The sequence below is a fragment of the Pelodiscus sinensis genome, chromosome 8 (assembly GCF_049634645.1).
Source record: "Pelodiscus sinensis isolate JC-2024 chromosome 8, ASM4963464v1, whole genome shotgun sequence".
NCBI lineage: Eukaryota > Metazoa > Chordata > Testudines > Trionychidae > Pelodiscus > Pelodiscus sinensis.
Genome location: NC_134718.1, coordinates 38,813,491 through 38,830,607, shown reverse-complemented (window position 1 = coordinate 38,830,607; position 17,117 = coordinate 38,813,491). Strand labels below are relative to the sequence as shown.

At 39.6% G+C, this 17,117-nt stretch overlaps 1 protein-coding gene across 3 annotated transcripts in view; it reads right to left on the bottom strand.

Moving 5' to 3' along the window:
- Nucleotides 1-9,913: 9,913 nt before the first annotated feature.
- The window catches only part of PTEN (phosphatase and tensin homolog), a 90,862-nt gene continuing 83,658 nt past the window's right edge, over nucleotides 9,914-17,117 (bottom strand). For all 3 annotated transcript variants that reach the window (XM_014572722.3, XM_075935083.1, XM_075935085.1), the window contains one exon: nucleotides 9,914-13,384. In XM_014572722.3, coding sequence (XP_014428208.2) covers nucleotides 13,199-13,384 — 186 coding nt within the window. In that variant the 3' untranslated portion in view covers nucleotides 9,914-13,198. The remainder of the gene's footprint in view (nucleotides 13,385-17,117) is intronic.

Genomic DNA, 17,117 nt, shown 5'->3' with positions numbered 1-17,117 from the left:
CTGTTGAGAGTTTATGGGTTAAGTTTAAAGGAGCAAACAGCAGCAGTGATGTTGTGGTTGGTGTCTGCTACAGGCCACTGAATCAGGTGGATGAGGTAGATGAGGCTATCTTCGGACAACTGAGCGAAGCTTCCAGATCACACGCCCTGGTTCTCGTGGGGGACTTTAATCACCCTGACATCTGTTGGGAAACCTATACGGCAGTACACAGGCAATCCAGGAAGTTTTTGGAGAATGTTGGGGATAACTTCTTGACACAAGTGCTGAAGGATCCGACCAGGGGCTGTGCGCAGCTTGACCTTCTGCTCACAAACAGGGAGGAACTAATAGGGGAAGTGGAGGTGGGTGACAACCTGGGAAGCAGTGATCATGAGATGGTAGATTTCAGGATCCTGACCAAAGGAAGAAAAGAGTAGTAAGATGCACACCTTGGACTTCAAAAAAGCAGATTTTGACTCCCTCAGAGATCTGATGGGCAGAATCCCCTGGGATGCTAACATGAAGGAGAAAGGAGTCCAGGACAGCTGGCAGTATTTTAAAGAAGCCTTATTGAAGGCACAGAAAGAAACCATCCCGACGTATAGCAAAGCAAGAGAGGCAAACATGGTAGGAGACCGGATTGGCTTGCAGGGGAAATCCTTGGTGACCTTAAGCACAAAAAGGAAGCTTACAAAAAGTGGGAATGGACAAATGACCAGGGAGGAGTTTAAATGTATAGCTCAAGAATGCCGGGGGTTATCAGGAAGGCGAAAGCGCAAAAGGAATTGCGACTGGCTAAGGATGTGAAGGATAACAAGAAAGGTTTCTACAGGCATGTTAAGAAGAAGGTGATCAGAGAGGGTGTGCGGCCCCTAATGGATGAAGGAAGTAACCTAGTGACAGATGATGTGGGGAAAGCTGAAGTACTCAATGCTTTCTTTGCCTCTGTATTCACTGACAAGATCGGATCCTGGACTTCTGCACTAAGTGACGCAAGATGGGATGAAGATGGACAGCCCGTGGTGGGTAAAGAACAGGTTAGGAACTATTTAGAAAAGCTAAATGTACACAAATTCATGGGTCCGGACTTAATGCATCCGAGGGTACTGAAGGAGTTAGCAAATGTCATTGAGGAGTCTTTGGCTATTATCTTTGAAAAGTCATGGAGATCGGGAGAAATCCCGGATGATTGGAAAAAAGCAAATGTCGTGCCCATCTTCGAAAAAGGGAAGAAGGACGATCCAGGGAACTATAGGCCAGTCAGTCTTACCTCAGTTCCTGGAAAAATCATGGAAGGGATCCTTAAGGAATCCATTTTGAGGCACTTAGATGAGAGGAAAGTGATTAGGAATAGTCAGCATGGATTCACAAAGGGCAAGTTGTGCCTGACCAATCTGATTAGCTTCTATGATGAGGTAACTGGCTCGGTAGACATGGGAAAGTCAGTGGATGTTATATACCTTGACTTTAGCAAGGCTTTTGATACGGTCTCCCACAATATTCTTGCCAGCAAGTTAAGGGAATGTGGATTGGATAAATGGACAGCAAGATGGATACAAGGCCGGGCCCAGCGGGTAGTGATCAATGGCTCCATGTCAGGATGGAGGTCGGTTTCTAGCGGAGTGCCCAAGGTTCAGTTCTAGGACCAGTTTTGTTCAGTATCTTTAATGACCTGGATGAGGGAATGGATTGCACCCTTAGCAAGTTTGCAGATGACACTAAGCTAGGGAAAGAGGTAGATCCGCTTGAGGGCAGAGATAGGGTCCAAAGTGACTCAGACAAATTGGAGGATTGGGCCACAAGAAATCTGATGAGGTTCAACAAGGACAAGTGTAGAGTCCTGCACTTGGGACAGAAGAATCCCAAGCATTGTTACAAGCTGGGGACCAACCAGTTAAGTAGTTTTGCAGAAAAGGATCTGGGGGTTACAGTGGATGAGAAACTGGATATGAGTCAACAGTGTGCCCTTGTAGCCAAGAAGGCTAATGGCATATTAGGTTGCATTAAGAGGAGATCCAGAGATGTCATTATTTCCCTTTATTCGGCTTTGGTGAGGCCACATCTGGAGTATTGTGTCCAGTTCTGGGCCCCCCACTACAAAAAGGATGTGGACGCATTGGAGAGGGTCCAGCGGAGGGCAACCAAAATGATTAGGGGGCTGGAGCATATGACCTATGAGGAGAGGCTGAGGGACTTGGGTCTGTTTAGTCTGCAGAAGCGAAAAGTGAGAGAGGGGATTTGATAGCAGCCTTCAACTTCCTGAAGGGAGGTTCCAAAGTGGATGGAGAGAGGCTGTTCTCAGTAGTGACAGATGGCAGAACAAGGAGCAATGGTCTGAAGTTGTGGTGGGAGAGGTCCAGGTTGGATATTAAGAAAAACTATTTCACTAGGAGGGTAGTGAAGCACTGGAATAGGTTACCTAGGGAAGTAGTGGAGTCTCCATCCCTAGAGGTGTTTAAGTCTCAGCTTAACAAATCCCTGGGCGGGTTAATTTAGTTGGGATTGGTCCTGCCTAGAGCAGGGGGCTAGACTTTATGACCTTCTGAGGTCTCTTCCAGTTCTATGGTTCTATGATACCTATTACTGTCTGGGCTTATCAATGGGCTTTTCTTGGATTAGATTTTGTCCTATCTAAAGTGGTAACAAAATACTAAAAGGTTTTAGCCATTTGTTTTATAAAAACCTAGAGTAGTACCATAATCAAACAACTGCGAAGGAAAAGAAGAGGAGAAAAGAGAATGGAAAATGTAGTCAGAGACTAAGTATTTTTCAAACCACAGACATGCCAAGCTTCCTGCAATTTACTGATTTTTGTCCGACTGCTGTCAGAGGGTCAGATGAATCAGAACTGTCCTAGTGCATTGTGTTCAAAAGATGATGGGCTGAGCTTCTGAAAACACATTTGACCCTCTTTTCATCTCATTTGAAGAAGTGGGTTTTGCCCACAGAAGCTGATGATATATATATATATATATATTTATTTATTTAGGTCTTTAACATGCCACAGGACTACTCGTTACACATACAGAAAGTGTGTCTTACTGGGAAAGATAAGCAGAAAGCTTTTAAAAGGCTAACCCTGTGAAGAACATCCAGACAATGATGGTCTAAGCAGAGCAGTATCAGTCTTAGTTTTCTGAAGAACAGGACGATGGTTTTCTGTGAATGCTGTCTTTCAGAATAGATTACAAAATATCCTTGTTCCTGACCCAACCTGTTGAAAGGAAATCATATTTGGGTGACCCATCCTACCTCATTATCAGTTACAGAAGGCTTCCCTTGTTGCTTTTTTCCTCCCCACAAATGCTGAGATATACTGGACTTACTGTCAGATCTTGGCTGAATGTCTGTTCCTTCTAAATAAAATCTCCAAGCTTTCATTCAACACCTCTGAAATGTTACATGGTATAGTTAATAACTTCCTCCCTTTCCACCTCACCTATAGTTACCCCCATCTCACTTTTTCTACACACCACTTTTGTTCCCATTTCTTCCCCTTTTCCCCTGCCACACTAGGTCTATTTCATCAGGAACACTTCCATTTTTTCTACAAAAATCAAGTCATAAGTAGTTAATTAAATTTATCACTATGTCATCTTTGTCCAGAAGGGCTTTTATGTCCTGTCTACATCATAATTTGCATGGAGAAGATAAATGATTACTTGGAAGTTTCACTATAGCCAAGGGTGCATGGATTTAAAATAATCACTCCAGTTTGATTATGCAAACGAATACATCTAAACAAGCACACTCATCCCCAATGCTGTGCTGATAGGCATCTTTTGGCAACTCAAGAGTGACACTACCATTCCCTGACCTTCTCCCCTATGGGTCACTTTTACTAGCAAACTATAGACTGGGAAATGGTTGAAGACTGTAGGTATAAGGTAGGTAATGGAGAATTACATTTGTAAGTAGGTGTTGTGTAAAATAAAGGAATGCAAATAGATCAATTGATTTCCAACAGTCTCCCCTTGTATAAACACCTGGCTAGCCTCTTCAGGTGCTTTAGTAAGCAAATTATGAGGCTATTTGATAGGTGTTTTAGTAACGAACAAGTCAAGCATTGGAATCCCCGTCTCAAGTGCTTTCCTACATAACCAATCTGCTAAGATCATTCAGTTTATCATACACAAATTAATGAAGGCATGTTATCACTAAAATCTGAGTCAAATTTATCTATATTTGGGTGAACAGTATAAATTAATTTGTATATAATAGTAATTCAGTTAATAATGTACTTTTTTAAACAGCAGATAATAGCAGGTGGTTTTAAAGGGTTGTTAAGGTGTATTTTGTAAGCCTCAGACTGAAAAATTAGGAAAACTAGCATAAAACTTCTGTTTTTTCTAACAGACCAGGTAAAAAAATGGAAGCTTCTAGAAATACAAATATGAACTAGAGCTCCACAAACATACAGCTCTCAAAGTGTAAGTGTAAACATTTAATTTTTTTTAAATGATTGCTGCAGCAGATACATCAAATTACAGCATCAACACTTAAGCCCTGCTTAGCATTGAGAGTTTCTTAAACAACTTAATATAGGGAGTGACAAGTTGGGAACTATCCTTATGTTTTAGCTTGAAGCATCACTAATTGAAGTGTGACATGTCTTCTTCTGATACTTCATAATCTGTGTAATTCTCTCTTGGCTCCTGTGACCGTTCTTGGCTGGTTCTCTCCTCTTACTAACCACTTCAGCATTTTGTTTAATGGGCTCATAATACTCCCCCTGCCCTCTTTCTTGGCATCTCTCCAAGTTGTGTCCTCGGTCCCCTCCTTCTCCAGTTACAACTTCTGTAACATCATCTACTCGCTTAGTCTCAACTGCCACCCTTGTGCAAGTAATTCCCAAGTCTACTACTGTAGCCATAACCACTTCCCCTTTCTCTGCTTCTCTCCAGGTGCCTCCTAAACAACTCTAGTTGGATGGTTTCCATATCTCAATCAGTCTTGCAAAAACTGAACTAATTTTTCCTTCTTAAACCAATCCCATGGCATACCTTTATCATTGTGATTAATTCCATCACCCTTCACATACTAATATTCAGTGGTTATTATCCTATAATATTTTCACATTAAGCTTCTTCTCTGTCACCAAATCCATCCTTTTCCATACCCTTTGGGATATAAGAGCCAAATTTTGGCCAGTGATATGTGATTATCAGAAGCTGGAAGAGAATAGAGGTTGGATTGCTCAAATTGTTCTGTTCATCCCTTCTGAAGCATCTGATGTGGCCCATTATCAGAAGACAGGATATAGGGCTAGATGGGCAATTAGTCTGACCCACCTTGGCCCTTATTTCTGGATTCCACTAGATTAAATACAACATAACCAAATGAAGAATTTGTCTTACAGCAGAAGAATCTTCCCTGAAAGGGAATTTTCACAAGTGGCAGTGTGTACCATGGTTGTGAGGAACAAAGGCTGAAAAAAAAAAAAAGTATTTCCTTTGCACCATAACACTAGCATAATCTTCAAAAGAAAAAGTGTGTGCTGAAAAACGTGGTCCTGGTTAAATGACTGTATGTGTTAAGAACAAATGTTCCAATTAGCATTCACCTCACTGTCAACAAATTCACTACATGTACACCATTTTCTATTATATTGTCCATATATCAACTTATTTTTAGTGCACCAGAAATTAACTCAGACATATAAGTGCAGCTTGGATTTCTTCAATCATACAAATCCAGACTTTTCCTGAAGTCTTTCCCCAAGGGATAAGTGGAAACTGCCTGAATGAGGAGCAGAAAAGTTTTATTCTAAAATTCCAAAAAGAGAAAATAGGAAGTTACCCTTTGCAGTTATATAAGAAAGTAGCAAGTGAAAGAAAGGTATTAGCATAAAGAATGCCCCAAAGTCAGAACATCTACAGAAAGCAAAGTGAAAGATGATAAAAGGTAGAACGGAACATTGACTATAATACAAATACTGATTTATAATAAAGATTGCTTTGCATATTTTCTATTACAATAAATGTTACAGATGAAGGACAGAAGGGAGAATGGAACATGCCCCAATGGGAAAATGAAGGGGAAAGAAGTCAGTCTTAATTAAAATATTTTCAACACTCATATTTTTTCTAATTTTGCAGGTGCAAAAGGACAAAATATAAAGCCCGTGTTGAACCTTTGACTTGCATTATGGTAATATCAATTAACATATCCTTGATCTCACATTAAACACTTGTTGCATTTTTGTAAATGAAAACTTTTGTAATTTGACCTAAGCTTTATTAATGCCATACTAGTCTCAAGATTCAAAACCATGTAGACCAGGATATCACATCGATATCACATTGGCATGATCACTGATCTTCCTCGCTCTCTTCAATTCACACATTTATACATTATATATGCATAATTGTAGGAAAAGAGGGCAATAAAATAGTTTTGGGGAAATGTTTATTTTACATATTACTTATTGAAATGATGTAATTAGGTATGAATTTTGTATAATATAAATGAAAAGTTCCACTGGGCCGGAAACTTCTCTCATTTGGCTGTAATGTGTGCAGCACACTTAGATGGCATGAATAATTTCTCACTTGATATTTAGGTTTTTGCACATCTTATTTCAGCCCAGGCAGGAGTAATTTGTCCAGTTGTTTCACTCACCCTTTCTAGGCAGTTCTATACATTTCATTTCAATACTGATTTGGAAGTTGGTATACACCAATAAGAACAGCCATACTGGGTCAGACCAAAGGTCCATCTAGCCCAGTAGCCTGTCTGCCAACAGTGGCCAGCACTAGGTGCCCCAGAGAGGGTGGACCGAAGACAATGCTCAAGCAATTTGTCTCCTGCCATCCTTCTCCAGCCTCTGACAAACAGAGGCCAGGGACACCATTTCTATCCCTTGGCTAATAGCCTTTTATGGACCTAACCTCCATGAAATTATCTAGATTCTCTTTAAACTCTGTTCTAATCCTAGCCTTCACAGCCTCCTCAGCCATGAAGACTGAAGCAAAGAAATCATTTAGTTTCTCCTCAATGGCTTTATCCTTGATTCTTCCTTTTATATCTCGATTATCTAGGGGACCCACAGGTTTTTTAGCAGGCTTACTGCTTCTAATGTACTTAAACATTTTGTCTGAGTTTTTGGCTATTGGTAATTTTACCAAAATTGGTAATGGTATTTTACTTGGAAAATAGATTTATGCCAACACAGAGTTCCCTTCCTTAAGAGTTGACTATTGCATTTTCACCCTACTTTCCAGTGTAGTGGTTAAGGCTTACTGATTGTCAGGTAGGATTCTTGTAGCAATGCAAATCTGAATCAGCAATCCATTTATATTCCAGGGGCTTGGAAAGCAGATACGTAAAACCACAGAAAGCTGTTTTCCCTTCATCTCCTGCTAAAAGGAAGGATACATTTAGCCACTGTCTTGGTTGGAACAAAAGGTTGAGAGAAAAATTGTTAGATAGACGAATGGATGCACGGTCCCAAAGCAGTTTGTCCTAATGTAATGCACACACAGTAATGAGACAGTGAGGAAATAAAGCCAAGGGTTAAGAATAATAGCAAAAACACTCTCCCACCTGACTGTGGTTCAATCCCAACTTTGTTTCCCAAGCCTCTGAGCTGATTTTTAAAAAATTGTGTTTTCTACAAATACGAACACCTTACAAACATCATTCCATATCTGTTTGTTCCCTCAGACGCTGACCAAATGTCTTCTTTACTGTTATCCACCACCCAATACCAAACACTGTATTGAGATGCAACGTGCAACTCTTACCTTCTTTAAATACGCAGTTTATCATCCTCAAGATTATTTTCAAAGCTCTTATTTTGAAATGGCCTATTCCCCCATTTTTATGTTGTCAGTTTTATGCTTCAATATTTTAAGAATTTTTTTTAATCTACCACTTTACGGCTGAAAGTGGCCTACATAAATTGAGTTTGTATTCAGAACAGTTTTGCATGGGAAAAAAGCGTTCACATAAAACCAGATAATACTTCCACGGGATAGCAGCCAAGTAGAGGTCACAGACAGAATAGACCTGTAGAGTCAGTAAAGTATATTGTGCAAAAAGTTTGATTTGTCATTGCTCATACTACACCATGCACAAAAATATATGGATTATTTTCAGCAGAATATTCAGATGAGACCAGGACTGAACGAAGCAGAGAAATCTAACAGTTGCTTGGCTGGTTGAAGAAACTGACATTTTAGTAAGCACTGCTGCACCCCTGAAAAAAAAAAAAAGGTCATGAAAAATAACCCAGCTTTTGGCTTCAGTAAGCAAAAGCTTAAAGAAAAAAAAAAGAGTGGAGATTACAACCCATAAGCAGAGCTTAAGGACAATACATTCCAAAAATTTTCAGATAAAAAGTAGTAACAAATGAGAAAAAATTGATACAATTAAAGCAGTATCAGAAGAATTGTGTCTTATTAGTTAAGTACCATGCAATTAGAAAGACAGATGAAACTCAGAATGGATTCAAAACATTGAACAAAAAGCCTCAAAGTACAAAGAAATATTGCAATGTAGTTCTACTGCAGATTAAAAAGTAAGCAATTGAAGCAGCCCTTTATTAGACTACCATAGTTACACAGGATTCTATACTGCGCTTAAGTAAACTGTACACTCTCCTAGCTCATACAACAGATACAGAAGAAACAATTGCAATTGTCCTGACACCAGAACCTCTTCATGAAGAATCATTTAAGTCTTTCTAGAAGCCACTAATTGAGCAGAGCACTGAATGAACTTTAAGTTTCTAATTACTTTCATATGCTTCAGACCACACATTCTCCCGCCATCCCTCTCAATAATTATCCCTTTTAAAAACCTGCTTTCAAAATGTAAAAAAAGGAAGAACACAGGCAAAAAGATTATAGGATCAACTCTGAATGGGTCATATTTGTCTTGTTTACCAAAATGCATTACGTTTTAACAAATTCTAATTTGAATTTTGTCAAACAACTAGAAGCATTCCACCCACGTTGGAGAAATGCAATATTAAAGCAGCAAAAGGTTTTTCATTGGTTTTACCATATGGAAATGTTGATGGCTATAAGCATTGAATATTGTGAATTGGTTCACAAAGCAGTATGGGCATCATTTTGAAGACTTCTGAGCCAAACATATGTTAAGCCATTGTAAAATGACAAAGGCACAATAAGAAGGGTAGAAACACTGAGTATGTAGAAAAGTAGTCTGATGTATAATTCAAAATCCTGTTAAATCATCACATGTAAAATAGTAAATCATTTTCTTTCCACTTTTACAGAGCCACTGAAGCTGTAGCACTCTCACTGAATAAGGATAAATAAACTAGCTTCTTCCTTAAGGCTCAAATGGCAAGAAACTGAAAAAAAGTAACAGATACAATATTTCTACATTAAGACATGTACAAAATCTATTTTCAAATCAATTCCAGCAGGACCAGCAGGCATGACAAATTAAAACATACATTTTAATTTTTCTAATCTTAAACTGCCAAAGTCTGCAGCATTGTTTTTTTCCCAAATGGCACTAGAATAATGTATCTCAGTGATCTATATTATATTTTTCCTGAAAAGTTTAGCTTGTTTGTATGGGTAGCGCATTATTTGAAGAGGAAAAAATGTATTGTGGTAATAAAAAGTAGGCTTAAGCCAGTAATTTGGTTTAAGTTCAAGAAACCAGAGTGCTGTATTGTATTTTATAGGTTGCATAGTGCCAAACTGAAAAAGCCACCTAATTTTATTCTAGTTTTTGAAAACCAGTGCAAGTAAAACCCACATTTCCTATTTCAACATTTGTTGAGATTCAATGTAAAAGGATTTTAACATAGTTTCCCTGAAATGTTTTAAAACACACGGAGCTCTGTTTAGAATAATGTTCCGTATTCCCACAGTCACACTTGATTCTTCTTTACGTAATAGTAAATTATCTGAGCAGTTTACATCCACAATATTTTAATAAAACAACCACACTGTGACAAGAATGAGACTTTAATCAGTTTTAAGTGGAGTTTTAACACTAAGAGATAAAGGGTTGTTAAACACAATAACAAACGGACATCTGATTTGTATGAGGCATTATCCTGTACATGTCATATTTTGTTGTTTTCGTGTATCCTCAGTGCATAGCATTACACACAGAGCCACTGTTGCACAGCACAATAGTATCTGAAGAGGCTGAATCAGAGTAAGGCTGCTTGACAGACTCTTTTTTTAATATATATATATAATATATACTCTATATGAAAACAGACTTAAAATTTGAACTGGCAGAGTAAAAGACAGCTCTGTCAAACTGCAGTTAAAGCCCCCTTTTAGCGCTCAGTTCCACCCCTCCCATCTGCATGCATGACATTTTTTAAACAGTATTTAAAGGTAAACGAGGCACTTTGTGGCAACCACAGGCATCGTTAACATATTGCACAAATTTGCTCTAACTAAACATGGAACTTGCACACTGGCACCCTATTTTTATTTTTTAAAGCTGAAACTGATGCTGTATGTAAACTCCACTTTAGTTTACAAATTGTGCCACAGCAAAGAATCTTGATGCTATTTATATAACTGCCCTTTAATAACTGTGGCAAAATATTTCAAGTGGGACTACAGATGACTAGGGATGGTACAGGCCTAAGAGTAAGCTCTTATGAAAGTGATGCCTTCAAGTAATTTCAGACATGTAAGCTGCTGCACATCCAAGAGTTTAAGCATATAGTGCAGAAACTCAAAGAGATTACCTACCGAATGCATTTCAAGCTAATTATGAATACTGTCATAAATAAAGTTTTAATAAGGACTCGAAAACCTTTCAGTCATAGTAATTCTTGTCAAGTTCTATGGGGATGGTAACTGAAATAAAGTATAGGAGAGTATGTATAATATATATTTATATATATAATATATATAATGCCATTTTTCCATTTCCAATGACTACACCATAAAATGTAAGCAAGGCTTCTCAAAAACACTGAAACATTCATAATCAAAACCCTCATTCAGACCTTCACATTCCAAAGGAAAAAACAACAACAGTGCAAAAGCCCCTTATAATGTCATTATTTCCGTTCTGGCCATCAGTGTTACATACTGGAGCCACACAAATTAAATTTTGATATGAGCCCAAAAGTGGGACATAGAACAACGTTAATATCAAAATATTTTAAAGAATGAATGTTAGCCAACATGACTTTCAATTGCTAAAAGCAGACGTCAGGTGAAACATGTATCTAGTGTCTGGTCTTAAGGTAGCCATTGCCTGCTGCTCAATTCAACAATGGGAATTGTGAGTGCCTAGACCAATATGCTTGATTTGGTAAGACCGTCAACACTAAATTAACTAATAAATCAGAAAATCATACACTAGCTTTGTTAGAAATTTAGATGATGAATTGGAGAAGCAAAACTGACCAATAAATAGTGAAAAAGCAAATGATACCTTTATTTTACCAAAGTTTAGGTGAAGTCTTGCCTTGTCTTTTTAGGATTCATATTCTCCAGTAATTCTGTTTTACTGAGCCCTAGTGATCTCAAATTCATGTGTTAACTAGGTAAGAACACAACTAATAAACTATGTCAGCATCAGTAAGTTAAAGTTGGGCTTTACATCTTCAAGTGTAAAGTTTGGGGTAAATAATCCAAGAGTTTGAAGGTCATGGTGTATTTTGTAGTAAACAAATTTAAAAAAAAAAACATTTCTTCATAACTGTATTCAACAGTAGTCGTACTGTTTAGATCACCTGCAGTCTGACATGTCAATCATAATATTCAAAAGTGAAGCTCAATCCCTAGTTCTGACTATATCCCTATGAAGGAATGATACTATGCTGCCAGTTTAAATATCTAATTCTTTTAAAAGCAAACAAAGAAAATATGGGACAAGTTCTACTTTAAAAAAAGTACACATCTTTGTATCTGTGCAGTGTTGAGATTTTATTGCAAGACTGGTTTCATTTGTAATATGTATAATGTTGCTTTTATAACATTGTAGATACTAAGTATTCAAGTAAAATTCCCTAACAGTTAATGACATTTTTTAAAAAGTGTGCAAAACTGCAAAAATCATTGTAATGAATGTTAAGGTCCAAGGGGTGGAACAGCTAACAACTGTTTGATTGAATGCATCTTCAAAATAAACACTAACCTGTAGAATCTCAAACTGAAATTTCCCGTGCACCGTTATAAAATATTTTATATTTAATAAGGAAAAAGCTTGCAATGCAGCACATGAAGCATTCACAGCTAGTATATGATTGAAAAATTAATAAAGTGTAAGATGTTGACTGATGTATGTACTAATAGCATCTGACTTTCATCACTGGCCTTGATTACACAGGAGATGGAACAGCCATTACAATTGAGAAAAAACATTTAATAAATCATTGTCTTTTTAGAACAATTGTTTCAAGCCCATTTTAGGTTGATAGCCTCCACATTTGTATGGTTAAGTCATTGTTGCTGTGTTTCTTATCTGTGACCCCATTATTTTAATATCCCTTCATTTGTGGGTCTTTAAGGTGTTGTGGAAGGTTCATTCCTGTACCCCTATATGGAATCACTCCCTCTAGCTGCCTTTTCTAGCACCATTATGCTTAAAAAATAAAATGCACAAACAACAAGCAGTGACAGCAGCCGATTCCTCAAATGTCCTGGATTAATTACTGCAGCATGCTAAAGAAAGGTGCATGTAAGTAGCCGGATACGGTACATTGTCCAGGGTCCAGCACAGTATATTCCTTTCAGAGCATTTCTTTTCATTCCTCTATCCAGAATACATGCATTAGAATGTAGTACAACCCTTTAGAAACTTCTTAGTCAACTGCAGACTTATCTATTGCCACTTAAGTGCAAATAAAGGGGCAGGATGTGAACCTGTATATCAGAAAGCTCCTCCCCCCACCCCTCCCAAACTGCGGTTGATGACAGAACACAAAAGGAAAAATTCCTACGCATACACATCAGATCTGTCTCCACTTTTATAAAACTGGAATAAAATGGGAAAGTGCCATCTTTATATTTCCTAATTGAAATTTTAATGTCCTTTTGACACAAAAAGGTATATACATAACATAGCTACGTAACCTTTTTCAACTGGACAAGTGTCAAACCCTGTAGATTTATAGGGCAAAATAAGATTGGTCAGGAAAGAATTGTTCCTATAATTGGTAATCTGACACAATGTTCTATTGCCATTTGAAAAGGTCCTTTTTCAGTTTATTCAAGTTTGTCTCTTTGTGGTTTTTTTTCCCAGATAAAAAAAATATTCAGACTTTTGTAATCTGCGTATGCTGATCTTCATCAAAAGGTTCATTCTCTGGATCAGAGTCAGTGGTGTCAGAATATCTATAATGATCAGGTTCATTGTCACTAACATCCGGTGTTACTGAAGCAGAACTGCTAGCCTCTGGATTTGATGGCTCCTCTACTGTTTTTGTGAAAAATAGCTTCACCTAGTGAAGGAAGAAAACAAGAAGTTAACAGTCTGAACTTTTCTTACTTTTAAGTAATGGAGACAATACAGGCCAAGCCTACCCTTGGAAGGCTTTGCTTATATAGCTATATTGGTAAAGGTTTACTAGTATGGACACTGTTTACACCAGACAGCTTATTTCATCTCAGCTGTGTGACTGTATCAGCAAACACACAGTATTTCTAAATGGCAAGAATTTGTAGTATACTTGTAACAGTTGTTAGCTTAAGAGATTACCAAATCACACAGGTTCTTTAAAATCACTGTATCATCAAAATTGGTTTAGAAACTCTAACTACATATAATCTTAAAACATTAAATTTTTGGCATACAAAACTCGAAGTTCCAAATCTAAAACACCTACACATTTTTAGTAGCACAAATGGCAGGAGTTGTTAACTTACCTCAACAAACAAGTACCTTTGGAACGGACCTTCAAGAGCCACCCCCCATCATCATAAGCATTCAGAAACACCCAATTATAATTACTATTATGCCCTTTGGTGGCACTATTACTCAGTACTAACTATCTTTTTTGCTTTACCCATCTTTATACAATATAAAGTCAGTTGGTGTTAAATACAGTTAAAACAGATGGATATTAAAGTGATATTTCCCAACAGCAGAAGCATCTACAGCTTAAAGTAGTATTATGGCTAGAGAGGTAGTATATAGGAATGGCACCACCTTCCCCAAACACAGTCCCCATACAGATTCTGCTATGTCAGCTTAAAGTCAGTTATCTGTTTCATAGCTGGTATTCTTCCAGAGGTATGGCTCACGTCAATTCCACATTAGATGTGTGAGTGTTCACCACATGCACAAGTGCCAGAAGTTTCCCCCTTAGCAGTATCACTAAGGGACCTGACTCTCGGTCCTCTGGAGTGACAGACACATGGAGTGATATAAGGAGTAGCACTGGCTCCCATCCATCCTCAGTTCTTCCTTGTTGGAAACTGACAGTGAAGGAGCATGGGTTGTGGAATGGATGTCAACACCACATTTCAAACACCAGTTATGAAACAGGTAACTGTCTTCTCTTTCAGTGCTTGCTTATTCCATTCCTTATTAGGTGACTCTAAGCAATAACCATGGAGGTGGGTAGGAGTTCATGGTTGCACAGACAGAAGCACAACTCTGCCAAACCTAGTGTGGTTTCTAGCCTGCTGAGCTATGGTGTAACAAGATGTGGTCATATGGATCAAGAACCACACAGACTCTACTTAAGTCCTGGATAGAGAGGTGTACCAGGAAGACTAATAAAGATGCCTGCACTCTATTTGAATGGGCTCTGACCAATTGATGGCAATGAGACCTTTGCAAGATCATTACAGGAGTTTATGCAAGAGGTGATTCAGTTGGAAATCCTCTGAAGAAACTAGAAGGCCCTTCATCCTCTCTGCTGTACCCATGAAGAACTGGGCTGATTTATGGAAAGGCCCTATACACTACAAGTAAAAAGCCTGGGCTCTCTGGGCATTCAGAACTTGGAATGCCAGATGGAACCACAGCTATACAGTTTTTTTTATAAAAATAAGGTATGATGGTTCTGAGGTCAAAGCCTTAATCTCACAGACCTAGATCTGTCATGCTGATAACAGCCACCAAGAAAAACTACCTTCCAGGACAGGTGGGAAAGGGAGCAGGTGGTTTGAAGGGTAGAGCAGGCCAATTAGTTGGGAGAGGTCCACATTAAGATTCCACCACAGGACAGGGAGGGGCCTGCACTTACAGGTAAAGTCTCTCAAGGCCTCTGAGGAACCTGACCATCATGTCATAGGAAAACAGTGTAAACCTGAACTGGCTCTTGGAAAGGAGAAGTTGGCCACAAGGTAAACTCTGACATAATGCTCTATACCAGAGTGGCCTACCAATTAGACACTAAGAGCAGAAAGAGCTGTGGATAGTAGCGCAAAGAGCCACACATCCCTCCCACAGCCAGGCACCCCCAGCCCCCTCCCATTCTAACCTAAGGCCTGGGTCTCACTGGAGATGCCACCACCACAGCCACACACTTTTCCTTCCAGGAATCGGGGCACGTGCACAAAGTGGGCATTCGGCTCTGGACGAGCCATAACCCTGAGAGCCGCATTTCTGTGAGCAAAGAGCCGAATGCGGCTCAAGAGCCACAGGTTGGCCACCCCTGCTCTAGACCTTGGTTCTGGAGGTGTATCAGGCAAGCCTAGATGGACTGCAGAGAAGAATGCAAGGAGGAAATGCTGCATTTGGACATGCAATGGGATAACCACCGAGTCAGGTAGGATACTCTAGTGAATGGCCTCCTACTTCCCAAGAGGACTTGCTGGACCACCTCAGAGCATATGCGTTCCTCTGGGTTTAGCCATGGTGCAAACATGCCAACAAGTGGAGAGATTTGAGGCTGGGGTACAGGAGATGATTATGCTCTTGCAACAGCAGGCCCAGTAGGTTGGTAAGAGGCCAAAGGCCATTGACAGTCTCATCAGCATGTTGAACCAATGCTGGCAAGGCTTCACTGGGCTGATCATGACCAGGCTTTGTTCCTGGGGGAACACATACATCAGATCACCTGATCATAGCAGGAGAAAGGCACTGAGAAGAGGGAGCCCTTGTCAAGGCCTCACCAGGAGCAAAACTGATGCCACCTTGCCAGGTGATGAGCAGGCCTATTTGAGGCATCTCCCACCTCTGGGGAGAACATTCAGGCCACCTCTGGGTGCAGCAACCACTCGTGGTGAGAGGAAAAGGCGTATGTGCACACCACCTCGCGACAAAGTAGACAGGCACAGAGAATGCAGAGACTTCCGCAATGAGGTCTACAGGGCTTGAAATCCATCCAGCACAGAAATGCCCTTCTGATAAATGTTATCCTTTAAACAGGAGCTAACGTGGACTTGTTGTCACTGATTAGGAGTCACAGGGAGTGGATGTGGCTTGCAGGACTGTGGCATTGGGCTGGACTTATGTCCTGGAGAGCAGTCTTTGACAAACCAGTCATCGAGGTAAAGGTAGATCTGTTCATCCCAATGCCTGAGAGAGGCCACTATGACCGCAATATATTTGATAAACACCCTGGATGCTATAGCCAGGCCAAACAGAATGACTACAAACTGGTAATAGACGGGACCCATTGTAAGCCTAATGAAACATCTGAGAGCTGGAAAGATTGCCACATGGAAGCTAATGGAGGCTAGGGAGACTAAAAGAGTTTGAGCTTCCTTAGGCACCTGTTGAAGTCTTGCAGATCCAGGATGGAATGCAGACCATTCTTGGCCTTCAGGATTAGAAAATCTTGTGAATAGAACCCCCTACTCCGACACACTAATGTAACTTCCTCCACCACTTTGAGCCAAGTTGGGAGGAAAAAGGAGAGGTAGTTGCCAAACGGGGAAGCTGGATCTATGGAACAGTCTGGTATGTCCCCTTTGGGTCAACCCTTAAAATGATTTTTTTCTTCTGGTTTAGAGCGGGTCAAGCCCAACTGGAGCTGATAGCCCCCTGCTTTTTTTTTTGGCCGGAAATATATAACCCTCCAGTGACAGCTATATACAACCAAAAAACTGTATTTGCAGAGAATGAGCAGAAAAACAAGTCTGGTCAAAGCCACAGCATTTCTGTGTACCCTTTCTAGTGGCAAAAAGGAACTGGGGGGGGGGGGGGGGAGAAGAGGAGGGGAGGCACAGACACTGTTCATTACACCATGCCATGCAGGCAACACTCCTGAGGTTATTAGG